Consider the following 27,842-nt stretch of genomic DNA (forward strand, 5'->3'; position numbering starts at 1 on the left):
AATTTCAAGGACTAGAACTTTACATTTCTAAATGAGCTGCATAGGTATAACCTTAAATTAGAAAAGAAAGATATATACAATACGTTCTAGCAAAAATAACCTTCAACATGTATCAGTATAAAAATACCTTAAACAAGAGTAGAAACATATATACAGTATGTTATAACAAAAATAACCTTAAATTTTATTAATATACAAAAATCCATACCAATGTAAAATATTTGAGACTAGTGGTTGCTTTTTAGTTTAAAAGTAGATTTAATAATGTACCCTTTTATCCTACTATTTCTGTTTCCCTCCGTTTTCTTTTCAGAAAAATATCCCTGAATCTGCTCTTCTTTGCTTAGTTTTTTTCCCTGACCATGACCAGTAACAACTTAGAACCAACTCCCCTAAATGGTGACAAGCATCCTTAAGCTGCTGAATGATCAAATCCTACCCACTCCATCTTTTGGGAATGTGGGCATCATGTTCTTTTTTTCTTTTTTTTAAAAAATTTATTTATTAAAAATTTCCACCTCCTCCCATCCTTCCATTTCCCTCCCACTGCCCCCTCCCTCTCCCCCTTTTCTCCAGTCCTAAGAGAAGTCAGGGTGCCCTGCCCTGTGGGAAGTCCAAGGCCCTCCCACCTCCATCCAGGTCTAGGAAGGTGTGCATCCAAACAGACTAGGCTCCTATAAAGCCAGTACATGTAGTAAAATCAAAACCCGGTGTCATTATCATTGCTTTCTCAGTCCACCCTCCTTGTCAGCCACATTCAGAGAACCTGGTTTGATCACATGCTCGTTCAGTCCCAGGGCATCATGTTCTTAAAATTACTTCCTGTTATCTGGGGGTGACAGCATCTTTAGGGGACCCCGAGAAAATTGAAATGGTCAAGTCATGGGAGCCCTTGCTCTGTCAAGTTTCAATGTGCTAGGAAAATGTAGAGCTTGTCTGAAGTCCTGAATGGAGTCATCTTTGAGGCTGGACCATCTTAGCTCACTGCTTTTTAAGTTGTCATGAGCAGTTTGTAGTCCAAGCTGATCATTGGGTGGTGTTTGTCAGTTTACTGGCATTATCAAAGTCCAGGTGGATTTGCTCTTGCAGGGCCACATAATCTTCTTCAAGACCTCAAATGTTAGTGCCAGGAATGGTCATAATTCACTAATGAAATCTTAAACACTTCAAATTTAATATGCATCCAATCTCTGAGAGGTTAAAGGACCACAGTCTGTTAAATACACATGCTTACTTCCTAGTTACCTGCTTTAGACTCAAACCCAAACACATGTACAGGAAGCTAGATGAAGCTTATTTCTAGAATTAATGAGTACTTTATTATGATAACCAATATCATGGCAGAAAGCTTATGTATATAATAATAATATAAATTTTGAGATAATATTTTTGCTTTAAGAAAAAATTTTAAAGAATCAAATGGAAACCAAAGGATTATGAGATTAGTGCAATAGACTATTTGTTTAGTTTTATTTTTTCTTCTATCCCATGCCAGGTAACTCTTCTGACATGAGACAGAGATTTTGGATTCTTTAAGAAGCATGTTTGAGTTTAGGGAAAAGAGAATCACACTCAAAGCCAGTTTTAATTTTTAATGGAATTGGGACCACAAAAAGACTATTTGCTTTATATGTCTGTAGAAAGCAACAGAAACAAACATTTGGGAAGATTTATGAAATTCTTTTCTGTCGGAGGTGTGCTATATCATTAGGCCAATTTATACTTTTTCTTGGGACACTTTCTCTTCAAAATTTGTATTCAGAAGCAATTTGTAATCCCCAACAAAGCAAAATTCTCTTTACTTCATTATACATTTTTCTAAGGTATCTGCATCTGAATCAGATAGTAATATGTCATCCATATTATATATTATAACTATATAATATATAAGTATACATATATATAATATATATATAATATATATAAGTATACATATAAATTTAAATTGTAGATTGGGGAAACTACAAATTATCTTCTAATGGCTGTTGTACAAAATATTGACACAAGGTGGGGCTGTTTAACTTGCCTTGAGAAAAGATCCTCCACTGACATCTTCTAAGAGGTTGAGAATTACTGTAAGGGGCACTGTTTTTTTTTTTTTATTTGTTTTGTTTTATAAGAAGGAAAATTTTTTTCTATCCTGTTTTTGTAAAGGTATAATTAAAAAAAAAAGCAGTCCTTTAAGTCAATGACTAAGATCTCTTTCCTGATTCTGCAACCTTGTCCCAAGCATTCAAAGCTTCTCTAGATATAGACATAGGGCCAAGGTGTCATCATCAAATTCAAACTGTTCTTGCAAATCACCATATTGATCTTGACCAAGAAACTGGTCTTGGGAAATACCAATACTCTAGCCCTATTTCATGACTCTATAATCCTAGTTTCCTCTCTCCACCACCTTCACTATTGTAACTGAGGACCAGCTACCAATATTGGCTGAAGCCAAATCTTTTCAATCTTGGGAAATAATTCTATTCTGAGTTGCCTATAAATTTAACATCTGTTTCATATAAGGTGAATATATACCATATGAACTACTGCTTTCTTAAATCTCCTCAAATCTAGCATTTCTTATAGGATTCTGTTTAACTTCTGCATAACCCTAGGATTGCCGATCATCTGCTGGTCATTCTTGTATAGTAACTGGATAAACTAAAGTCGGTTTTCTAATAATCTTGGGCTGCTACCCTTCAGTTTCTTCATGTAGTGGTGCAGCAGATTGTGATCTAGATTCCTCTGTCTGTGTCTGAATATTTTTCTTATTTTCATGAGTAGGACTTTCTAAGCTTTGTATCTTATCAATAGTAAGACTTTCTAAAGCTTATAAGACAATTTTTCATACTTGGCATAGTTATCAACCTCCTTTTTAGGATAAAATATGAATTACCAAATTGACAGTAATTATAACTGACATTATGCCAATCTCAGCCAAGTCAGTTAACCCTTCATTTATTTTTTTCCATTTTCAAACCATCCATTTTGGTACTATATAGAGTCCTAATTCCCTCCATGGTGAGATTTCCTGTTCTTACTGAGGGAAAGACTTTTCTTTGGACTTCCCAGGTGTCTTACCAAATCTTCTGACTTTACAGTTTGTTTATAGCAGCAGTTGTTGGCAGGCAGCCTGGGCACTGGGTGTGTGGGCAGCAGGGTCATGACCAGAGACAAGAGTGTGGTTGAGCCTGGCAGGAGGGTGCCTGGATGACATAGCAGGCCGTGAGCTTCTGTTTCCCATGTGTACATGTGGAGGATTAGCAGTAGCAGAAGCCTGAATGTGCATTGTAGTGGGAATGGGTGTCACATGGTTGGTGCCTGCTGTGTCCAGGGGTGATGTAGGTGGTTCTTCTATTTATCTGTTGCTTTCATTGGTTAATTAATAAAGAAAACTGCTTGGCCTGATAGGTCAGAACATAGGTAGGTGGGGAAGACAGAACAGAATGCTGGGAAGAAAGCAGAGTCAGAGGAGAAACCATGGATCCGATGACGTGGGTTAGAATCTTAGGTAAGCCACTGCCATGTGGTGATACACAGATTAATGGAGATGGGTTAAACTAATATGTAAGAGTTAGCAAATAAGAAGTTAGGGCTAATGGCCAAGCAGTGTTTTAATTAATACAGTTTCTGTGTGGTTATTTTGGGTGTAAGCTAGCCAGCCGGCTGGGACAAACAAGTGGGCCCTTTCCCCTTGCAACATTCCCTCATTTTTGGTAACATTTGTAATTCTCTTTGATGCTCTTCCTGTTTATTAATCAATTTACAATTTCATTATAGATGACTTTATGTGAATTATAGTGTGCTTAGCTTCAGCTTTAGCCCCTACCCACTAGTTACCAAAAGTGTATTTCCCTCTTCCAGTTTTAACCACCATAATGACTCTAGAAAACCTACCCCATCTAAGAAGCACTGAGGTAGATTACTCCTATCCAAGGCTCTAAAGCTGGGAAGACAATGAAGTTTTACCATCTGCTCATTTCCCTGCTCTCTTCTCACTGGTTGGTTTGCATGCATGTTATACTATGGTGGTAAAATAGAATTTTTGAAGGCATTATTTACCACAATAGTAATTTGTACTAGAATGCTAAAGTTGTAGGTTTGGTATTGTCAGCAAATATTTTGTCAATGTTTAGAGAGTGCTTTCCAGAGAGTGAAGCCAGCAAGGGAAAAAAGAATAGGAGATAGAACAGATTCCTCAGGAAATAAAGCTAGTCTTCAGTTCCTGTAGGTTTTTTCTCTTTTTAATTAGTTTATTTTCTGTGCCGGACTATTTTGCCATACATGTATGTCTGTGTACCTTGTGTGTGCCTAGTGCCATAGCCTCCAGAAGAGATGGTCTAATTCCCTGGACTGAAGTTATAGACAGTTGTGAGTTGACATGCCAATTCTGGGAATCAAACTCAGATCTTCTGGAAGATCATCAAGTGTTATTAACTGCTAAGCCGTCTTTCCATCCCTCCATGTAATTTTTTATTTTTATTGAGATCTACATTTTTCTCTGCCCACTACCTCTCCCATCCCCTTCAACCCTCTCCCAAGATGCCCATGCTCCCAATTTACTCAGGAGATCTTGTCTTTTTCTACTTCTCATGTAGATTAGATCTATGAATGTCTTTGGGTCCTCATTGTTGTCTAGGTTATCTGGTGGTGTAGGAAAATTGTCTGTATTCTGTCAATTGCATTTTAAATAAACACTGATCGGCCAGTAGCCAGGCAGGAAGTTTAGGTGGGAAAATCAGACAGGAAGTAGAGGTGGGGCAATGAGAACAGAAGTATTATGGGAAGAAGAAAGATCTTTCCACAGTCCTGCCCAGACCACGGAAGAAGAAGGATGTGACCTTCCTCGCTGACAAAGGTACTGAGCCATGTGGCTAACTAACATAGATAAAAATAATGGGTTAATATACATTATAACAACTAATATGAAGCGTGAGCTAATGGGCCATTCAGTTTGTAACTTATGTAGACTCTCTGTGTAATTTTCTTTGGGGCTAAATGGCTGCAGGAACTGGGCAGGACAGAAACCCTGACAAGCAAGACCACATGTTACACTCTGGGATTGTGATATGTGAGTCTCTGAGCTCACTTCCTCTTCCTCCCAGTATCCTGTTCTGTTTACTCCACCCACCTATGTTCTAAGCTATGAGCCCAAGCAGTTTGTTTATTACTTAGCCAATGAAATCAACAGATTGATATATGACACTCCCACATCAGTACAGGATTGTTTTGGCTCTACTGGGTTTTTTGCTTTTCCATATGAAGTTGAGTACCATTCTTTCAAGGTCTGTGAGAAATTTTGTTGGTATTTTGATAGACATTGCATTGAAACTATAGATTACTTTTGGTTATATTGCCATTTTTACTATGTTAATTCTACCTACCCAAGAACATGGGAGATCTTTCCATTTTCTGGTGTCTTCTTCAATTTCTCTCTTCAAAGATTTAGAGTTATTGTCATACAAATCTTCAACTTGTTTGGTTAGAGTTACTCTGAGATATTTTATGCTATTTGTGGCTATTGTTAAGGGTGATGCTTCCCTGATTTCTTCCCCAGCCCTTTTATCATCTGTGTACAGGAGAGCTACTGATTTTTTTTTTTGAATTAATGTTGTATCCTGCTACATTGCTGAAAGTGTTTATGAGTTGTAAAAGTTTTTTGGTAGAATTTTTGGGATCACTTATGTAAACTTTCATATCATTAGCAAATAGTGAGAGTTTGATTTCTTCTTTTCTGATTTGTATCCCCTTGATCTCCTTTTGGTGTCGTATTGCTCTAGCTAAGACCTCAAAAACTATATTGAATAGATTTGGAGAGACTGAACAACCTTGTCTTGTTCCTGATTTCAGTGGGATCGCTGGGAGTTTCTCTTTATTTAGTTTGATGTTGGCTGTTGGTTTGCTATATATTGCCTTTATTATGTTTAGGTAGGCTCCTTGTATCCCTGCTCTCTCCAAGACCTTTATCATGAAGGGATGTTGTATTTTGTCAAAAGCTTTTTTGGCAACTAATGAGATGATCATATGGTTTTTATTTTCAGTTTGTTTATATGGTGGACTACATTGACAGATTTTCATATGTTGAACCATCCCTGAATCTCTGGGATGAAACTGACTTGATCATGGTGGATGATGATTTTGATGTGTTCTTGGATTTGATTTAAGAGCGCCGGGCTACGTTCCTGGCACCCGGCCGCCCACACGGCTAGCTTTACCCAAAATAATTACACGGAAACTGTATTCTTTTAAACACTGCCTGGCCCATTAGTTCCAGCCTCTTATAGGCTAGCTCTTACATATTGATCTAACCCATTTCTAATAATCTGTGTAGCCCACGAGGTGGCTTACCAGGGAAGATCTTAACTTGCATCTGTCTGGAGTGGGAGAATCACGGAGACTTCCTGACTCGTCTTCTTTCTCCCAACATTCTGTTCTGTTTACTCCACCCACCTAAGGGTTGGCTTATCAAATGGGCCAAGGAAGTTTCTTTATTAAATGAAAGTAACTCCTCCATCAATTTGCCAATATTTTATTTAGTATTTTTGCTTCAGTGTTCATGAGTGAGATTGGTCTGTAATTCTCTTTCTTAGTAATGTCTTTCTGTGGTTTGGGTATCAGAGTAATTGTAGCCTCATAAAAAGAGTCTGACAATGTTCCTTCTGTTTCTATTGTGTGGAATAATTTGAGGAGTATTGGTATTAGTTCTTCTTTGAAAACCTTGTAGAATTTGAGCTGAAACCAGCTTTTTTTTTTTTTTGGTTGGGAGACTTTTGATGATTGTTTCTATTTCTTCAGCAGTTATAGGTCTGTTTATTTGCTTATCTGGTCTTGATTTAATTTTGGTAAGTGATATTTATCCAGAAAGTTGTTCATTTCCTTTAAGTTTCCAATTCTGTGGAGTACAGGTTGTCAAAAACATGACCTTATGATTCTCTGTATTTATTCCATGTCTGTTGTTCTGTCCCCCTTTTCATATCTCATTTTGTTAATTTGGATATTCTCTCTCTGCCTTTTGGTTAGTTTGAATAAAGGTTTGTCTATTTTGTTGATTTTCTCAAAGAACTAACTCTTTGTCTCATTGATTCTTTGTATTGTTTTCTTTGTTTCTATTTTGTTGATTTTAGCTCTCAATTTGATTATTCCCTGCCATCTAGTTCTCTTGCGTGAGTTTGCTTCTTTTCTAAATTTTGCAAATGTTCTGTTAATTCACTAGTGTGGGATTTCCCCAGCTTCTTTATGTAGGCATTTAGTGCTATAAACTTTCTTCTTACCATTGCTTTCATTGTGTCCCATAAATTTGCGTATGTTGTGTGGTCATTTTCATTGAATTTTAGGAAGTCTTTATTTTCTCTTTTTATTTCTTCCTTGACCCATTAATGATTCAGGTGAACATTGTTTAATTACTATATGCTTGTGGGCTTTCTGGAATTAGTATTGCTGTTGACTTCTATTTTTAAACCATGGTGATTTGATAAGATACTTGTGCTTATTCCAAATTTTGTACTTGTTGAGGTTTGTTTTGTTACTGAGTATGTGATCAGTTTTTGAGAAGGTTCCGTGAGGTGCTGAGAAAAAGGTATATTCTTTTTTGTTTGGATGGAATGTTTTATAGAAGACTGTTAAGTCCATTTGAGTCATAACATCTGTTAATTCACTTATTTCTCTGTTAATTTTTTTGTCTGATTGACTTATCAGTGGTGACAGTGGAGTGTTGAAGTCTCCCACTATTAGTGTGTGTGGTTTAATGTATGGTTTAAGCTTTACAAGTGTTTTTTTTTTTTTCAGTTGAGGATGCCCTTGTATTTGGGGCATAGATGTTCAGTATTGAGATTTCCTCTTGATAGATTTTTCCTGTGACTAGTATAAAATGTCCTCCTTTGTCTCTTGTGATTGATCTTAGTTTGAAGTCTATTTTGTTAGATATTAGGATAGCTACTCCTGCTTGATTTTTAGGTCCATTTAATTGGAATATTTTTTCCCAACATTTTTACTCTGAGACAATGTCTGTCTTTGAGATTGAGGTGTGCTTCTTGTATGTAGAAGGATGGGTTCAGTTTTCATATCCAATCTGTTAGCCTGTGCCTTTTTATAGGTGAGTTGAGTCCATTTATATTAAGAGATATTAATGACCAGTGATTACTATCTCTTGTTAATTTAGTTTTCATTGTTGGTGATGTTAATTTGTGCATTTTCCCCTTCTTTGGGATTTGCTGCTATGAGACCATCAATTGTCTGTGTTTTTGTTGAAGTAGCCAACTTTCTTGGGTTGGACTTTTCCTTCTAGTATTTTGTATAGGGCTGGGTTTGTGGCTAGATATTGGTTAAATCTGATTTTGTCATGGAATATTTGTTTTGTCTTTCTATGGTGATTGAAAGTTTTGCTGGATATAGTAGTCTGGGCTGGCATCCATAGTCTCTTAATGTTTGCATAACGCTTACCATGGCCTTCAAGCTTTCATTGTGTCCAATGAAAAGTCAAGTGTAATTTTGATAGGTCTGCCTTGAAATGTTACTTGGCCTTTTTCCTTTGCAGCTCTTAATATTCTTTCATTACTCTGTATGTTTAGTGTTTTGATTATTATGTGGTGAGGAGACTTTTATTGGCTCTAGTCTATTTATTGTTCTGTGAGCTTCTTGTATCTTCATAGGCATGTCTTTTTTTTAGGTTGGGAAAGTTTTCTTCTATGTTTTTGTTAAATATATTTTCTGTGCTTTTTTTTTTTTTTGATTTTTTGAGACAGTGTTTCTCTGTAGCTTTTGGTTCCTGTCCTGGAACTAGCTCTTGTAGACCAGGCTGGCCTTGAACTCACAGAGATCTGCCTGCCTCTGCCTCCCGAGTGCTGGGATTAAAGGTGTGTGCCACCACCGCCCGGCTATTTTCTGTGCTTTTGAGTTGAACTTCTCCTTCTATACCTATTATTCTTAGGTTTGACCTTTTCATGGTGTACCATATTTCCTGGATATTTTGGGTTAAGCTTTTGTTAGATTTAATGTTTTCTTTGACTGAAGAGTCTATTTCCTATATTGTATCTTCAGTGCTTGAGTTCTTTCTCTCATCTCGTGTATTCTGCTGTTCTTGCTTACGTTTTTGGTTCTTGATCATTTTCTCATGATTTCTGTTTCTATAATTTCCTCGGTTTGTGTTTTCTTTATTGTCTCTATTTCAGTTTTAAAGTCTTGAATAGTTTCTTTCATATGTTTTATTGCTTTTTCTTGGTTTTCTTTAAGAGATATCTTCCATTTTTTGTCTTTTCCTCCATTTCATTGAGGGGATTTCTCATTTCCTCGTTAAGAGTTTCAAACATTCTCCTGAAGTTATTTTTTAGGTTATTTTCTTCTGCTTCTTCTGTATTTGGTTGTTCAAGTCTTGCTGTTTTAAAGTCTTTAGGTTTTACTGGTGTCATGTTGCTCTTTGTGGTGTTTCATGTGTTCTTACCTTTTCTATGCATCTTTTCCTCTAATAGGTGTGTTTGGGCTGTCGGTGATTCTGTTGATTCATATTCTAGGTGCCTGTGAATCCAAGGCTCAGATGGTAGTTCCTCCTGGTACAGTCAGCACCACAGTTCTAGTTTCCTCTTTGGTCACTCTGTGTTCTTGGAGGTCACTCAGTGCTCCCGGGCTTTGCTCCACCCTATTGGAGTTTGCTATTTCAGGCCTGTTCTAGCCTAGGTTGTCAGCTCAGACCAGTTTCTGTAAATCCTTTTCTGAATCTGCTCCTGTAGAGGTCCCTGGCTTGGAGTTGTTCCTGCAAAGGTCTCTGGCTCTGGTCTATTCCCTCGGAGTTCCCAGGCTCGGGTACACCAAGATCCGCAGAGGATCTGGCTTAGGCTTACTTCCTCAGAGGTCCCAGACTCACAATCAGACCTGCAGAGGTTTCTGGTTCCTGTCTATTCCCTTTGATGTACCAGACCAACTCCTGAACCCACAGAGGTCCTGGCTCAAGCCTACTCCCTCTGAGGTCCCTGATTCATGCCTGAATCTGCAGAGATCTCTGGTTCCTGCCTATTCCCTTGTAGGTTCCAGATTCACACCCAGACCCATAGGGGATCTGGCTCAGACCTAGGTCCTCAGAATTCCAAGACTCATGCCCAGACCCACAGGGGTCCTGGTTTAGGTCTACTCCCTTGAAGGTCCCAGATTCAGGTCTGGACCCTCAGCGGTCTCTGTTTCTGGCTTAATCACTCAGTGGTTGCTCCCCTATATCTGTTCCCTGTGGAGTTTCCTCTCTCAGATCAGCTCTGGCCCAGGTTGCTGGCTCAGTATTGATCCTCCAATGTCCCTGAAGTTGATCGCTCCTGCTCTCAAAGAGCTTGCTTCCTCAGGCCCACTCCTGTGGAATTTGCTGCCTCAGGCCAGCTCCAGCCCAAGGTGCAGTTGGTTGCCTTGGGCCTACTTTGGCCTAGGTTACCCCCTCCGTGTGATTTTTGTAGCTAGAGTTATAACTGCCTCTTTTACACACACACACACACACACACACACACACACACACACACACACACACACTAAATAGCACACCTCCTTTAGGAGAAGATGAGGTAGAAAACTGGTTACTGATGGGAAGGTTTTAGTTGTTGCTGTTGTTTTTCTCAATAGTCTAAAGGTTAGATCTAAGGTATAGTGGAAAAATACAGTGGGTGGAGGAAACTTGTTCCATGGATATTATGTAAGTCGGGTATGAGGGAGCTAAATTTATAGATTGAGACATTGGCTAAAATAACCAAATGGTGTGTTCCAGAGCAAATTACTATTAAATTATAAACTCTAAGACCCTAGAATTGTGCATATTATTTAGGAAATCACTAACTTCAGAAAGACAAATCATTTAAGATTTTTAAAAATATAGTTTATTTGAATAGTGAATATATTACTACTAAATTGCCTTTCATAAAAAGCTGACGCTTATGAGAAAACTGCTAAAAAATAACCAAATTTTGAATAAAAACTCAGATAGTTCCCCAAATTTTGTGAAAATTGGAATTACAGAATGATTGTGAATAGACAACAAATATACAATATTGTGAGAAAAATATTAACCGAGGTAAGTATGCTTAGCCAAATCAGAGAAGAAAGTTTCTATTAAAGTCAGCATTTCCAGTTAGGTATGCTCATCACAACTGCAGGAAAAAAAAACAACCTTTTGGTTTTTCCAACATGCATTGTCATCTAAAAAGTTCCTACTTGAGAACTATACAACTAAATTACAGAATAAGTGTTACAAAAGGAAATTCCATAATATTTTAAGTAAGTTTTTGTTTTTGTTTTGGACTATATTCATAGGCATTCTGGGCTTCTTTTGGCCCACAGTCCACAGCTTGGGCATCCCTGGTAGATGTTGAATGCTCCATTGTAGTCCAAAGCATATGGTAACAGTGTGAAGGCTGCCTTAAAAATGATGGGGCTACGTATACAAATTAGTTGTTTTTTTTTTTTTTTCCGAGACGGGTTCTCTTTGTAACAGTTCTAGCTGTCCTGGATCTAGCTCTTGTGGAACAGACTGGCCTCCAACTCACAGAGATCTGCCTGCCTCTGCCTCCTTAATGCTGGGATTAAAGGCATGTGCCACCACCGCCTGTAAGAATTAGTTTCGCTTTCTTTTCTTTTTTCCAAGATAGGGTTTCTCTGTACCTTTGGAGCCTGTCCTGGTAATAGCTCTTGTAGACTAGGCTGGCCTCGAACTCACAGAGTAGTTTTCTTAAATGAGCTTATTATTGCAGTGTCATTTCCATTTCTATATCCACAGCCTGGCTTCAGTCCAATCACTAATAAAATTCCATAGAGTATAGGCCTCACTGCAGGATGGTTGTGAACCATCTTTAACATCAAACAAGCATTCTCTGTTTTGCTTAAGAATAAATTGCATATATAAAAAGTTACAATTTATTATATTAGTTCACTGATGCTACAACCACTTAGAGATTTACTGATACTCAAATGCTTTCTTTCTTATCAATGTTTAATGCAATTTCAAGCCACAAAACACAGAAGCATAATTTCTATGTAGGTAACAATGTGAATAATATAACTCAAGTTTAAATAACATGACGAGAGCATCAACATTCTCTCCATTTGACAACTAAAACCATTAATGAATTATTATATTAGGAAGCACTTTAAGTAATATAAACTGGAACACAACTATATTTTATGCTGATAAATACAAATAAAATAAAAATCAATGTGTATACAACAAATATATAAAAGCTTTTGTTTGGGTACCTTATTTTGAGTTTGGAATCTCTCTGATACAATGTTCCCTTTCTCCTACTTGCCTTTGCTAAGACTCGCCAGGAGCAAGTAATATTTTCATCTTCAAATGCTACAATAACTTCTCTGTACTTTGCCTATGACATTTGTTCTTATTCTATGATATATATGTCTTTTGTCCTAATAAGGTAAGTCCAAGAGGACAGATGGTAAGGTGTCTGTCAAATATACAGGAATCAGTTTAAAGTCACAACTGGCCCTAAATTCTTTTTTAAAAGAATTTGTGCATATGTGTGTGCCTGAGTGTCTATATGTGCACCACATATGTGCAAAAGCTCACAGAAGCATCAGATCTTCTGAAACTGGACTTGCAGATGGTTCTGAGCTACCATGTAAATTCTGGGTATTAAACTTGGGCCCTCTGCAAGAGCAATAAATGCTTTTAACCTCTGAATAATTCATTTTTCCAGACCCTGATTCTAAATTCTTTGGCCAAGAGAATATTTTAGTTTTAGTTTTTTCATGGGGACTATTAATTCAGCTTGGTATCATCTTTCTTCTTTATTTATACAAAAAGTCTTATCAATTACGTTAACAAATTAACTGCTAATCCAGTGGTTCATTTTCATTTCTTGTCATTTTTGAGCTATTAATCTTTCAAAATGATTGTGAGGTCTGAGTGAGATATGGTATCAAATACTCAGCAAAACATACCTTCTAATGTCACCAGTTTTTTTCTGTGACCTTTGGTAGATTATAAATATGTTCTACTTCCAGCTCACTTCAATATTTTATCTTTTCTCTTAATTTCTAACATCTTCAGTCTTATTCTCTTCGAATCAGTTCGCTTCCTAGTCACTGCAAACTATCACATTAAAGGAGAGTGGATGTGCATTTGCCATCATATTGTATGGGAGCATCTTCTTTGTTTCTGTTGTTATAGTTTCCGTTTTATTTTATTAGTAAGCCTTTATTTCTGAAAAACTTCTCCACTAAAATTCTGGCTCAGAAACCCTTTTTTTCTGCCTTGCTTTCATTTCTTTTTCTATTAGGTCATCTTGATCATCTTATAGGAACTGTGGGATAGATACATATATTAATTATTCAAAAGTCTTTCTTATATAGCTATTTTTCTATGATTATCTGATCCATTACAGAAGCACTCCTAGATATAGCAATCTACCTATAGTTTATACTTCAATTTCTGTTTTTTTTTGTTTTCTCTTAAGATTAATTCAACTTCTTTCTCCTTTATTTCTACTAAAACTATTTTTGGCAGGTTCACCAACAAATTTTGTGCTCCTAAATCCAATGGTCAATTTTCATTGCTTGTCATTTTTAAGCTGTCAACAGCAACTTCCCTCTTCCCTAAGCTCCCTGTACCTCTGCACACCACACTTGGGGGTGGATCTCTCTTTTGCAGCCTCTTTTCCTTATTTTACAGCTCCTCACATTAGAAGCCATAAGGTTCGGTTCTTGGACTTTTTCTTTTCTGTGGTCTCTTTAAACTCCATGATTATCTGACTCAGTCTCTTTATTTATGTGTGCATTTGTATGTTCAGTATTATCAGTGATGCTTGAGATGTGAATTTTTCAACTGCCTTCTTGATACTTATGTTTGATTATTTATGAGATATCTCACACTTAACACCCCCAAAGCAGAACTTTTTTTTTTTAAGTCTGCTCATCACATTCTGAATCATTTAATAGCAACTTTATCACTCCAGTGGCTTAGGCCCCAAAATCCTGGCATCATGATCAATACCTTTCTTTATCTTTAAATCCAGACACAAAACATTGTTTAAGTTCCCTTCCTATTATCTTAAAAATGCATGCATTATATGGCCTCTTCTTGCCAGATTGTTGTTCCTTGCCTGGATTGTTGTATCCGCCTTTTTGTTGATTTCCTTCTTCTACCCTTAACTTTCTATAGCGTCTTCTTAACCCAGTAATTAAGGTGATTATGTAGTTATTCTGCTTAAAACTCGGGTGTGCTTCCCATCTCAAAATAAAAACTTATTACAATGACCTAGCCCACCCTATGTAATCATCCAGCTCCTTCAACAGTACCTCTCTGAGTATGTATTTCCTATTTGATTAATTCACTTTAGGCCACACAAACCACCTTGTTATGCCAACACAGCAAGACCTCTTAGTCTTTGAACTTGCTCCTGTTTGTATATTCTTTGCATCCTCTTCTTCTATGTGCTTACTTGGCCGACTCACTATGTTCTCCAGTCTTTGAACAAATGCCATTTTCTCAGTGAATACTTTCTATGTAATCACTTTCATTTATCTGTCTTCTTTCCCTGTTTAATTCTCTTTAATGATACTTACTTTATTTTTATCCCCTCTTTTGAGACAGGGCCTCATCCAGCCAACCCTACCCTCAAATTCACAACGTGACTGAGACCAGGCTTAAATTCCTGATCTTTCTTCTATTTCTCAAGTGCTAGAATCATAAGCATGCACTACCATATCTGACTTTATTTCATTTTTAAGCATTTTAAATTATTCTTAATAATTTTATTAATCACATTTGTTACATATTTACTAAATAGACAGTTTTTAAACTAAGACCTTCAGTTAGCAATATGAAGTAGGTAAGTAAATAATATTGTACATAGCTATTAAAGACTGATACAAACAATAGTTACTTAAGACCATGTTTAAGAAAGACTTGAGAAAATATTAAAACAATCTTGAAATATATATGTATATATATACATATTAGTAATGTATTTCAGTTTTATTATATACCAACTTGTCATGTTATCAGCTTGCTGGGTTGTATGGATCAACAGAATATACTTCTCGTGTTTCTAAATTAAAAGTTCCTTCTTTAGGCCTTGTCTTTGTAGAATAATTGCTAAAAGAGAAACATAAGAAAAAGCTGTCAAATCTACTAATTAACTGTGATTATGGTGAGGGTTCACTAGCTGTCTGCTTTCTATCATCCAGAAAATTGTATTTTCATGTGTGATTTCATCTCATTTTCTTAAATATTAAAAACCATAGGCCCCAATTTTAAGGGCACATAAAAATAAATAATTTACTAGTTTGGTAATTGTCCAAGTTAGAACCTACAATGTCGTCACTAGAGTGAAATGACTTGTGGTATAGAGGGAAGACTTCTCTATAGGAACTTAAAAGATACCCAGTACACATCTTACTTTGCAAAAATCAAATTAAAAAGTCTATAAAATAGCACATAAAAGTTAAATAAACAAACATCCAGTGATAACACTTGAAGATATTTTGAAATATTCTGTTTAATGGTTTACTTGTATTCTTTCCTTTGTTTTGTAAACTATCATATAACCTTTTGTCTAACTTTCTTTAGTTTATATAAAACTTTTTAATAATTATTGTATTTCTAAAATATAAAACTAAGTATATTGGTTCTAAAATTAAATGATTTATGTAGGAAATACGGCATTTATTCTTCTATGTTACCATTGATGTCTTTAAAGCCCAATTATTAAAGAATGTCAGTGATTTTCTGAGAATATATCATATGCTGCTATGTCTAGCATTCATATACATGATTTTATAAAACGTTTGAGAGTGATGCTAGAGAACTAGGAGGCATATGAAAAGATAATGATCATGTCTGTTCATTTGTAGTATAGTAACTATTGATTACCTCCTTATATTAGCACCATGGTAGACTACCAGGACATAGACTTTGACGTTAAGGAGGTCATAGTCTGGTAAAAGAGGACAAATTGCAACTCAAGAAGTACCATGATGTTACCATAGTTAATTATATTTGGTGAGGACACAAAGCAGTGATTAATGTCTAATAGTTTTATTTGAATTGTTAAAAAAAAACCAGAGGTAAAAACAAAGAGAGGAATATGTTCTAGGTAGAATGAAGTGTTTGCTAATGGACTAGAGCCTTGGCTTTCCACTACGGACTTTGAGAACATCCATATAATTGGGTATGACTGGAAATAGTGTATGTGACAGTAAAGATGGCATAGGTTTAGATACAGATATGACATAAAAGCCCTCTGACCCTTGAATCTTGTGGAAACTACAGAATATTGGTATATGTAAAGGATATCTTTCATAAAGCATGTACATCAGGTATCTACCTGGGTATGTTTTGTGTATGTAAGTTTTGTGCACCCTAGTATCAGGAAAGATACTCAGAGAAAGATTTGCCAAGTATCAGGTAACTTAGAGCTGGGGAAGCTTAAGTCAAGCTAGCCCAAACATTACAACACACACACACACACACACACACACACACACACACACACACACCAGATCATATAAGTTGTGTTTTTAAAATTGGCGAGAAGAACCCAAAAACTGTAGTAGTTATTGGTCAAACATTCATTTGGACTTACCGTTCTTTATGTCTTAACATCATACAGAAGATGACACCAACCAAAATAATAACTACAGAGCCTGCAGAAACACCTGAAGGGAGAAAATAAACATTTAATGCCAGAAAAAAAAATGTCTTATATTGCTAGGAGCTGATTGTAGGGCTTACTCCTAGTGGTACAGAAGTTGTTAATATGATATTTTAGTACATTTTTCTTAACCATAAACTCTAAATTACTGAATAATCATGATTGAGCTTTAAGTTTTTCTAGTTGTATCTAGTCGATGTTTTGTCTGCAGCACATGGACCACAGGACTCCAGTCAACTTTCCATCATGTTTTCTCTGTTCTTTTTCAGTTTCATTGGTAAACAATCTTGTCCTTAGAGTGTAATTAGGAACACAGGATAGGATACCAGAACCCCATGATTTTGCATAGCAACATTTGACTCTTCGTTGTGAAGTATACTTTAATGTAGCAGAATAAGACTACTTATTTCAATTGTACCAAATATCAAGAGCAAATGAAAAGAGACTTTCAATTTAAAAACTTTGAAAACACTTTCAACTCTAACTTAAGTGGACATTTTATAATGTATCAAGAATATTAAAATACCTTTAAAACATGAAAGAGCATTAGACCCAATGAATTAAAATTAAGCATATTAATGTGTAGAATGTAGAACATCTAATTATATATTTATAAAAATTATAAAAACTCTTCTCCAAATATTTAAAAGAACTCACCACAAATAAGAGGCATAGTTGACCCTAAAGAGAAATAAAAAAATTATGAAACATCAGTCTAGCAGAACAAGTCAATGTCATCTAGGTACCATGACACCTGGCAATGTCCCAGAAGTCGATACTCAGATCCCATTTTGTCTACTTAGGATATAGATATTTTTTTCACAAGTTATTATTACTCTTCTATTATGTTAAAATTAAATGGATATCATCTGCTTTAATTAGATAAGTTGTGCGAGTTCATCAGTACAGTCAGCTTTATAGTCAGTGATTTTTGAGATCAAATGAAAATAGGAACTGTTATAACAGGCTAGCTGACATGTTTTTGGAAGTCTTCTCAAGTTGGTAAGCACTTAAAAATCAGCAAAGAGAGAAGTCTCACAGAAGTTTCTTTCAAATAGAAGGCTGTGAGTTTGACATGTTTGCTTTTTTTTAGAGTATTGATGTGATATACCCCATCCTCTCTATACTATTATTTATATTGACTATTGCCTTTCAGTCAACCTGTTGCCGCATCACTGTTCATTATGTCAAAGCCCTGTGAATTCCCTACACTGATAGATACTCCATTCCCCTCCTTCACAGGCCACATATAAATAGTGGTGAGACACTTGCACTCACGATATTTGCAGATAGCCAGGGGAGGGTTCCACTGGTGGTCATCCTGGCACTGGCTCTGAGGACTTCCCTCCAAGGTATATCCATCTTCACATTCCAAAGTCACAGTAGCTCCATACCGATACATTTTCCCAAGCTGGAGTCCCTTCTGGATTCCATTTGTATCCTCAGGAAAGCTACAGTTTACCTCTGCAATTAAAAAAAAAATCTTACTAATACATAGTCATGATTTGTCCTTTACCAAGAAAGTAGAAACTGTCCTTACTAGAAATCAACTTACTTCATTATCAGTAAGCAAAGTTTCAGTGGATAGCATAAGCCAATACTCTGGGCAGTTATTGCTAAGCATTTTTCAACAGCTACCGAGCAATTTAAGCTATGCTGTTTTTTGTTTGTGTGTCCATGTTAACAGTGTTTAAACAATTCTAATATTTTCTTAAAGAAATACTAAGGGTCTCTTAAAGAATTGGAGGAAAAGACAACCAAAAATTTGGAGGGAACTAATACATCTCTTAAAGAATATCAGGAAAACAGTGTGGCGGTTTCTCAGGAAATTGGAATCAACCTACCTCAAGATTCAGCAATACCACTCTTGGGAATATACCCAAGAGATGCCCAATCATACTACAAAAGCATTTGTTCAACTATGTTCATAGCAGCATTATTTGTAATAGCCAGAACCTGGAAACAACCTAGATGCCTCTCAATGAAAGAATGGATAAAGAAAGTGCGGAACATATACACATTAGAATACTACTCAGTGGTAAAAAAAACAATGACATCTTGAATTTTGCATGCAGATGGATGGAAATAGAAAACACTATCCTGAGTGAGATAACCCAGACCCCAAAAGATGAATATGGTATGTACTCACTCATTAGTGGACTCTAGCCATAAAGAAAGGACATTGAGCCTATAGTTCACAAGCCCAGAGAAGCCAAATAATAAGGTGAACCCAAAGAAAAACATATATAGATCCTCTTGGAAATTGGAAGCAGACAAGATCGCCAGGCAAAAGTTGGGAGCATAGGAGTAGGGGTTGTAACGGCGTAAACGAATGCAGACAGATTGTAAATATCTATATCTATCTATATATATATATATATATCTTTAATGGAGAAATAAACTTACAGAACCACCGTTCCCGCGGAGACCAGGAAAGCAGAAGCAGCGGTTGGGAGCATGCGACAAATTTATAGGCAAACATTAGCCCAAGGAGAACACGCCCCCTTAGGGGCAGGACTTATCCCTACAAGGGGTAAAGTGGGGGAAAGGGGAGAGGGGAGAGGGGGAGAGAGAAGGGAGAAGGGAAGGATTGGGGAGAGCTTGGGGGAGTTGGAGGGTTGAAATGGAGGAAGGGCAGATATAGGAGCAGGGAAGAATATATCTATATCAAGGGAACCATTTTAGGGGTGGCAAGAGACTTGGTGTCCATGGAAGGGGATGTCCCCAGCTAGGTCCTTGGGAAGCAGTGGAGAGGGCGCCTGAACTGGCCTTGTCCCATAGACACTGATGAATATCTCGAATATCACCATAAAACCTTCATCTGGCGATGGATGGAGATAGCGACAGAGACTCACATCAGAGCAATGGACTGAGCTCCTAAGGTCCAGTTGAAGAGCAGAAGGAGGGAGAAGATGAGCAAGGAAGTCAGGACCTCGAGCGGTTGGTCCACCCACTGAGATAGTGCGCCTGATCTAATGGGAGCTCACCAAATTCAGCTGGACTGGGATTGAATGAGCATGTGATCAAACCAGATGCTCTGATTGTGGCTGACAATGGGGCTGACTGAGAAGCCGTTGATAATGGCACTGGGAATTGTTTCTACTGCATGTACTGGCTTTTTGGGACCCTAGTCTGTTTGGATGCACACCTTCCTAGGCCTGGATGGAGAGGGGAGGGCCTTGGACTTCCCACAAGGCAGGGTACCCTGCCCTCTCTTAAGACTGGAGGCGGGGAGAGGAGGGTGAGTGGGGGAGCGGGAGGGAAATGGGAGGAGGAGAGGAAGTGGAAATTTTTGAATGGAAAAATAAATAAAATTAAAAAAAAGAATGTCAGGAAAACCAAGAAGAAAAACCAAACAGTTGATGGAAACAAATATAACTGTTAAAGACCTTAAAATGAAAATAGAAGCAATAGAGAAAATATAAACTGAGGGAATGCTGGAAAAGAGTAAGTGATGTAAGCATCACCAAGAGAATACAAGAGATGGAAGAGAAAATCTCAGGCATTGAAGATCTGATCGAGGAGATAGGTTCATTAGTCAAAGAAAATGTTAAATCTAAAAAATGCCTAACACAAAATTTCTAGGAAATCTGTGATACTATGAAAAGACAAAACCTAAGAATAATAGGGATAGAAGAAAGAGAAGAAATTCTGAACAAAGACCCAGAAAATATATTCAACAAAATTATAGAAGAAAAATCTCCCAACCTAAAGAAGGATATACCTATAGAGGTACAAAAAATTTATATAACACCAAATAGACTGGACCTGACAAAACATCCCTTCACAATATAATAATCAAACCACTAAACATACAGAATAAAGAAAGAATATTAAAAGCTGTAAAGGAAAAAGGTCAAGTAACATATACAGGCAAACCTGTCAGAATTATGCCCAACTTCTCAATGGAGACTCTAAAAGCCAAAAGAACATGGATAGAGTTCCTGTAAACTTTAAGAGACATTGGATTCTATCCCAGACTACTAAACCCAACAAAACTTCCAAAACTATCCACGGAGAAAACAAGATTCTTCATTACAAAAGTTAAATTTAATCAATATCTATCCACAAATCCAGTTCTACAGAAGTACTAGAAGGAAAAGTCCAACCCAAAGAAGTTAGCTACACCCACAAATACACAGGCAATAGATAATTCCACATCAACAAAACCCAAAGAAGGGAAACACACCACCACCACCACCACCACTATCAAATAAGAGGAACTAACAAATACTAGTCATTAATTGATGTGGAAAGTCCTTCTGTATATGTGTTGCTTTTATTGGTTAATGAATAAAGAAACTGCTTGGGCCTATGACAGGCAAAATAGAGCTAGGCAGGAAAACTAAACTGAATACTGGGAGAAAGAAGGCAGAGTCGGAGAGATGTCATGTAGCTGCTGAAGGAGAAATATGTAAGACACCAGCCAAAACCTTGCCAGTAGGCCATGAGCCTCATGGTAAAACACAAACTAATAGAAATAGTTTAATTTGAGATGTAAAAGTTAATTAATGAAAAGCCTAAGCTAATAGGCCAAGCAGCATCGTAAGTAATATATTTTCTGTGTGATTATTTTTTGTGCCTGGGCATCTGGGAATGAATAAGTAGCCTCTGCCTACTATTAATATCAATGAACTCAATTTGCCAATATAAACACACAGGCTAACAGAATGGATATAAAAACATCTTTCTGCTGCATACAAGAAACATACCTCAACTTCAAAGACAAACATTACCTTAGAGTAAAGGGTTGGAAAAAGATTTTTCAATTATGCTGACCTAAGAAGCAAGCTGGTGTGGCTATCCTTAAGCATTTTTCAACAACTACCTAGCAACTTAAGCTGCATTGGTTTTTGTTTATGTGTCTATGTTAACAGTGTTTAAATAATTCTAACACCTTCTTTAAAAATATTAAGGGGTGAATATTAATTGTTCCAAATCACTGTTCCTTCTTGGTTTCTAGTCTAACTCTTCATACATCCATGCACATTCTCATTTCTTCTTTAATATTTTGAGCACATGAGCTATCAGTAGTGTTCAACTTGCAATCGCAGGTGGCCACATTCAGCTGAATAACTATGAATGTGACCTAACACAAAATCTTAAACATATTTAGAATGTTATGATTTTGTGACAATTTTGATAACATTTTTAAAGATTTCTCTGTGTGTGTGTGTCTTTGTGTGCATGTGAGTGCATGAGTGTGTAAGAACAGCATATGTGTGCAGGTGCTTTAGAGACCAGAAAATCCTCTTTTTCTGCATTGGATTCTCTGGATCTGGAGTTATAGGAGGCTGTGAGTCACCCTATGTAAGTGGTAGGTACAGAACTTGCGTCCTGTGGAAGAACAGCTTGACTCTTAACCACATCTTTCCCTTGAGCTATCTTTTCCCTCAATTGCATGGTTCTTGAACATGAATTTTGTATATGATTATATCATTTTACAATATGAAAATTAGAAACATGCCTGGTATAAGATCTTTTGCTTGAATCCTCACTGCTAGTTGTATGACTTTGTGTAAGTCACAGATCTCTCTGAGACATTGAAACCTTATCTAGAAAGCAGGAATAACAATGGTACCACTCTTATGGGTTTCATGAACATTAAATGAGATAATAATGGAAGCAATGCACAGCATCTGGCATAAAGTATAATCATATTATATACTGACTTATTATTCCTATTTAATATACATTGCTGATTATATTTTATATGTAAAATTGTTTAAAAAATTGTCTGTATTGTGGGAGAGCTGGCCCCACCCCTCATCTGCCAGTGCATTGGTGGCGGGTACAGGAGAGCTGTCCCAGCACCTTAGGCTGTAGAGTGGGCATTGGAAAACTGGCCCCTCCCTTCTCTGCACAACACACTGCTCTCCTCAGTTGATAGCTTCTGGTGCAGATGCAGGTGGAGAAAGAGTTATCCTCACTTGGGGGGCTGGTCACTAGGAATTTGGCCATACTCCAGTGAGTATACAAACAACACAAAACTGACTTGTATTTTTCTTTTCTTTGTGGAGGGAGTGGTCACAGTGGAGGGGTGCAGACATAAGGAGATTGGGAGGTGAATGCAATCGGAGTGAATGATGTGAGATTCCCAAATAATCAATAGAAAAACTTAACCATAATCTCACTACCAAATAGGGAAATATAATCAAAAGGAAACTGTGATTTTTATTGATTTTATGTCAAATGCCTTCTTACAAAAACTTTAACAATAGTGTGATTATAACCTTTGCTTAGTTACTTAAATTATAAAAATCACTTCAACTTTCCATATATAAATAATTATTATTTTTCTAAATATTAATTAATTTTTATTAACTAAATAATTAGTCATATAGTTATGCCATTTTCATTTTAAGATCTGAGATTAATATATTAATTTATTAAATGTACTCAATTAAATCATAGTATTAATCTCTAACAATTTTAAGATAAAATGCTTAACTGAACATATATGTTTGGGACAAATTACTTTGCTAAAAACAACAACAAAGCAGACAAAATACCTTTGCAATAAGGGGCAGGTTGGCTCCAGGTACCCTCATGAGTACAGACAAGCAATGCCTCTCCAGCCAGAAGGTAACCATGGTGACAGCTGTACATGACTGGCATTCCAGGAGAAAATAGAGCTATGTTCTCACCAGTATGATTTCCATTGGCAATTGTGGATGGAGAAGGACAACCTAAGAAAGCTTGGAGATCAACAAGGAAAGACTTAATAGGGCAAAGAATAACACTTAAACAGCACAATCCCTGAGTAATAGCAACACAGAAAAGCAATGTGAAACCTGCAAATTAGTTAATTCTCAAGTTTAGATGAATGTGTGCTTTTCCTCTCTATACCATATACGATTAGGAGAAAAGTGTAGAACACATGATGCTATGGTGCTATATCTGTAACTGTGGTCTACAAATATAATTTATTACTTTATGCTATTCTATTATATTCCCTCAATTGAGCAAGAGTAATGGTTTTTACAGCTAATTGATCTATTATTTTTCCCTCTATGTTATAAACAGGCTAATTATCTAAGCACCAAACATCCCAATATCAACAAACAGATGCCCAGGAACAGTGAAATCACACTGTTGGGGGCTGTAGACCCCCAGATCCTGAATTTCCTGTTAACAGCTTGTTTCTCCTATGCTTGCAGCTGCTCTGAACAAACAACTTATTTTCCTGTGCTTGCAGCTGCTCTGAGCACGAGACAGGGGAGTGGTTTCTGGGGGCTTTGCAGCTCAAAATCCTGAGAGCTAGGACATGGCCATTGGTCAGGGAAGGCACTATATAAGCTGTCCTGGAACACAATAAAGTTGGCATTCTTGGGGAATTCAAGGATGACCCATGTCTCTGTCTCTTTCCTCCCTCCTTCCCTCCCTCCCTTCCTCCATCCCTTCCTCCCTCCCTTCATCTCTCCCTCCTTTCTTCCCCCTCTTCATCTCTCCCTCCCTCCTCCCTCCCCGCCCCTGTGTGTGTGTGTTTCAATCTCTAGCTCCTTGCCCAGCTCGCGAACTGTACTGTAACACGTAGCACGAAGAGCAGAGTGTGCGTCACACCACACCTTTGTGGAGCTTAATTTAATGAGGCTGCACCTGACAATCTCTAATGAGGACAGGCACTATCAGGAACAAGCTGTCAAATAACAGCTAAAATTATGTTTCCATATAGTGGGTTTGAAGGTCAGGTTCATTCTTCAGAACTTTTCCTCTTTCTCGGTGGCACAATAGCCTTAAATATCAAAATTTCAAAATATTTTTCTCAAGTATTTGCCCAAAGTTGTGCACACTTTTCCAACTAAATTCATAAGAATGAATAAATTAGAGATTGATTAATATATAAATTAATCATTATAATGTACAAAGGAAAGAGAAAAGGGAGTCAAGTGAAGAGATAGGAAAAGGCAAATCATCTCATAAAACACTAACTGCTATAGTTTTTAGATGCTTTAGGTAGAATGCATACTCAAAAGCCTTTTTTATTTTGTGAAAGATTTCACTTTTAACCAATAAAAATGGCTTACCTTTTCTGATACAAGTTGGTATACCTGGTATCCATGTGTTATTGGTATGACACCTTATCAAGTGAGTGCCATTCATGATGAAACCATGATTGCAGGCAACATGTAATATGTCATTATGGGAATATGCAGAATGAGTTTTGTTGAGTTTGTATCCATGTTTGACTTCTGGATCAGGACAATGAGTTGGAGGAGAAGATTTTAGGCATTTTGGTGGAGGCCCACTCCAAGATCCATGTCCTTTAGGATCATTTCTGCATTGCAAACTTTTCTCTCCCTGAAGATCAAACCCTTGATCACATTCATAAAAGACTTCATTTCCATATAGGAAGTGCTCTATCATCATTCCTGTATGCTTTCCATTTGCAATTTTTGGTGGAGGTTGACAGAGAATAACTGCAGAAGAGATTTGGAGAATTTGAGTCTCCATCGTAATATAAACACTATACAAGTGCCTTATAATTTATATGAATAGAAAATTATTTAAATTTTGGAAATTAGAACATGAAATTTACATGCAAATTGATCCCCAAAATTTCAGAAAATAAAATGAAATATAAAGGAAGAAATATAGCTGTGTTCCTATATTCTAGAAATATCCCACATATTTTTCTATTTAGTAAAATTAGAATATATATATATATATATACACACACACACATTCATATTCATACACATATGGTAAATACTCACTCCAACTTGGCAAATTGCTTCTTAATGCCAGCATTGATCAAGACTAAAAGATTTTCCATATCTTATACAAAGAAAAGTATAAACTATTAAAGAAGTTGTAAACTTCCTCTCCACTAATTGATTATCCCTTTCTAACTCCCTAATCCATAGTTGGCTTCCCCTGTGTCCATAATTTACCTTTACAAACTGCAATCTTTTGGAACCAAGTCCCATTCTCAGCATTTTGACACTTTTCATAAGTATGTTCAGTCAACTGGTACCTAGAAAAAGTTGTTATACTACATTTACTTTCAATATTTTACTTCTGCAACATAGACTGTACAACTACAGAGGTACTTCTAAATGTCTGCTTTAGCACAAAGAAACTTAAACTCTTGGTCCTCCAAAAGAGAAAGCTATTTACATATAAGAAACTCTTAGCAAAGCTCTCTCCATGTCAGAAAAGCAGGCAGGACCTGTTGCTAGTTCGACCTTTGTGGGTCGAAGCATGAGGAATCCCCAAAGGGTTTTACTAAGACACAATTCTTTCTTAGAGAAACAACTTCATACTCACCCATGTTGACAGGCTCTATTCACTAGTTTTATGCGTGAATCATCTGGAAGGTCATGAAGTTCTAGCACAGGCTCACATCCTTCTGAAGAGACAAAGTTGAGATTGCTTTTAGGTTCCTCATAGCATAAAGAAAAATGACTCAGGAACCAAAATAGCCTTTACCTTATGGGCAAGACTCTATAGTCCTGAAGGCAGCAGGTGGATTAGTTTCCCATAACTTGTGGTAAAGGTCACAAGTGTATTGTTCATATTATTCTAAATACACAGGAGCATATTTCTACATGCATATCAACAATGGTGGTGCCCAAGAGGGTGGTGGCCTGGAGAGTGAACTTGCCATATAAACACCAACAACAGCACTCTATACCAGAACTGCAAGAACACAACAGCTGGTGCCAATCTGAAACTTTGAAGGCATGATTCAGTAAGTTCTTATCCATAATAGAATGTTTTCTGTTCTGTGGCTGTACTAGTGATCCTGGATTCATGCTGTAGGAAACAAATCTGTCTACTGTCTTTAGGACTGGGAAGTCCTGACTATGATGTGAATGTTCCGTTAGTTACTTGGTTGTTTTTTTTTTTTTTTTTTTTTTTTTTTTTTTTTTGGTAAAAGGCTTCCTTAAAAGTTCTTCTCATTTTATACCCTGTAGTGGGAGCTGTGGGCTGCGTTCCTGCCACCCGGCTCCTGGCCGCTTGGCTAGCTTATGCCCCGAAATAACAACACACAAACTGTATTTATATAAACACTGCTTGGCCCATTTCTATTAATGTGTGTAGCACCACGCGGTGGTAACTTATTTTGCCTAACCCATATTTAGTAATCTATGTAGCACCAGTCTTACCGGGAAAGATTCAGCATGTCTGACCTGGTGGCTTGCTTCATCACGTCTGTCCCGGAGAGGAGCAGCGTGGTGTTTGAGCTCACTTCCTCTTCCTCCCAGCATTCTGTTCTGTTTACTCCACCCACCTATGTTCTAACCTATCAGGCCAAGCAGTTTCTTTATTAATTATCCAGTGACCTTCCTTCATCAATACCCTGAACATGTTCCAAATCCAAAGGTACCCTCATGCAAAGACCACAATACAACACATGTATAGCTTTCTATGTAATGGAGGAAATATGAAGGAAATCTATATCCCTTTTGCTTTTTTAAAAAAGACTCTTGTTTTGAGTAGAAAATAATAAATTAAACTATAGTGGCTGGAGATGTAGTTTATACTTGCCTAGTTTGTGTAAGGCCCTATGTTTGATCTCCAGCTCTTCAATTAAAAAAAAAAAACTGGCTGTGGTGGTGGCATATGCCTTTAATCCCTGCATTCAGGAGGCAGAGGCTGGTGGATCTCTGTGACTTCGAGGCCAGCCTGGTCTATAAAGTGAGTTCCAGTACAGCTAGGGCTGTTACACAGAGAAACTCTGTCTTGAGGAAAAAAAAATAAAAAACAGAAAAGAAAAATATAAATAAGTATAATGCCATTTAAAATTCCCATTGGGTTTGACTTTTTACCTTTTTCACAAAGTGGTATTTCAGGATCCCAGGTATTATTGGCTTTACAACGAATCTGACTACTTCCATTCAAAATGTATCCATTGTTACACTTGAACGTCACACTATCATTGTAGAAATATGGGGCTCCTTTGCCAGGCAGCTTATATCCATTTGCCACATGGACATCTGAGCACTGGACAGCAGGGAGGGAAAGTTTACAGAGGGGAGCAGGGCCACTCCAGGAGCCTCTTCCTCTGCTTCCACTTGTACAGTGGATGGTGCGCTCCCCAATGAGGTTGAATTGTACTCCTTCCTCTGGCCCGGGATAACATGTGTAGGTGACCACAGTTCCATATGGGACATCTTCCGTGGAACTCCCTGTATGTGTCCCATTGTGGATAATAGGAGGTGGTGGACAGGTAATTTCTGGGGACATAAAAAGATACTGTAGACATCTGAACCA

At 37.1% G+C, this 27,842-nt stretch overlaps 1 protein-coding gene and 1 long non-coding RNA gene across 2 annotated transcripts in view; one reads left to right on the forward strand and one right to left on the reverse strand.

Annotated features, from left to right (window-relative positions):
• Window positions 1-27,842, forward strand: part of LOC121435806 — a 45,915-nt gene that overhangs the window by 6,503 nt on the left and 11,570 nt on the right. The gene's annotated exons all lie outside the window — the stretch shown is intronic.
• The window catches only part of Cr2 (complement C3d receptor 2), a 30,585-nt gene continuing 17,509 nt past the window's right edge, over window positions 14,767-27,842 (reverse strand). Inside the window, exons 17-25 of the mRNA XM_041635258.1 lie at window positions 27,398-27,805; window positions 25,893-25,974; window positions 25,517-25,599; window positions 24,650-25,042; window positions 23,135-23,320; window positions 17,901-18,086; window positions 17,280-17,303; window positions 16,554-16,626; window positions 14,767-15,064 (exon numbers count right to left, since the gene is read on the reverse strand). Of these exons, the coding sequence (XP_041491192.1) occupies window positions 14,971-15,064; window positions 16,554-16,626; window positions 17,280-17,303; window positions 17,901-18,086; window positions 23,135-23,320; window positions 24,650-25,042; window positions 25,517-25,599; window positions 25,893-25,974; window positions 27,398-27,805 (1,529 nt within the window). The 3' untranslated portion in view covers window positions 14,767-14,970. The remainder of the gene's footprint in view (window positions 15,065-16,553; window positions 16,627-17,279; window positions 17,304-17,900; window positions 18,087-23,134; window positions 23,321-24,649; window positions 25,043-25,516; window positions 25,600-25,892; window positions 25,975-27,397; window positions 27,806-27,842) is intronic.

Source organism: Microtus oregoni, unplaced genomic scaffold, assembly GCF_018167655.1.
Source record: "Microtus oregoni isolate MIOR12 unplaced genomic scaffold, Mior012 000047F_ref0000412, whole genome shotgun sequence".
Lineage (NCBI taxonomy): Eukaryota > Metazoa > Chordata > Mammalia > Rodentia > Cricetidae > Microtus > Microtus oregoni.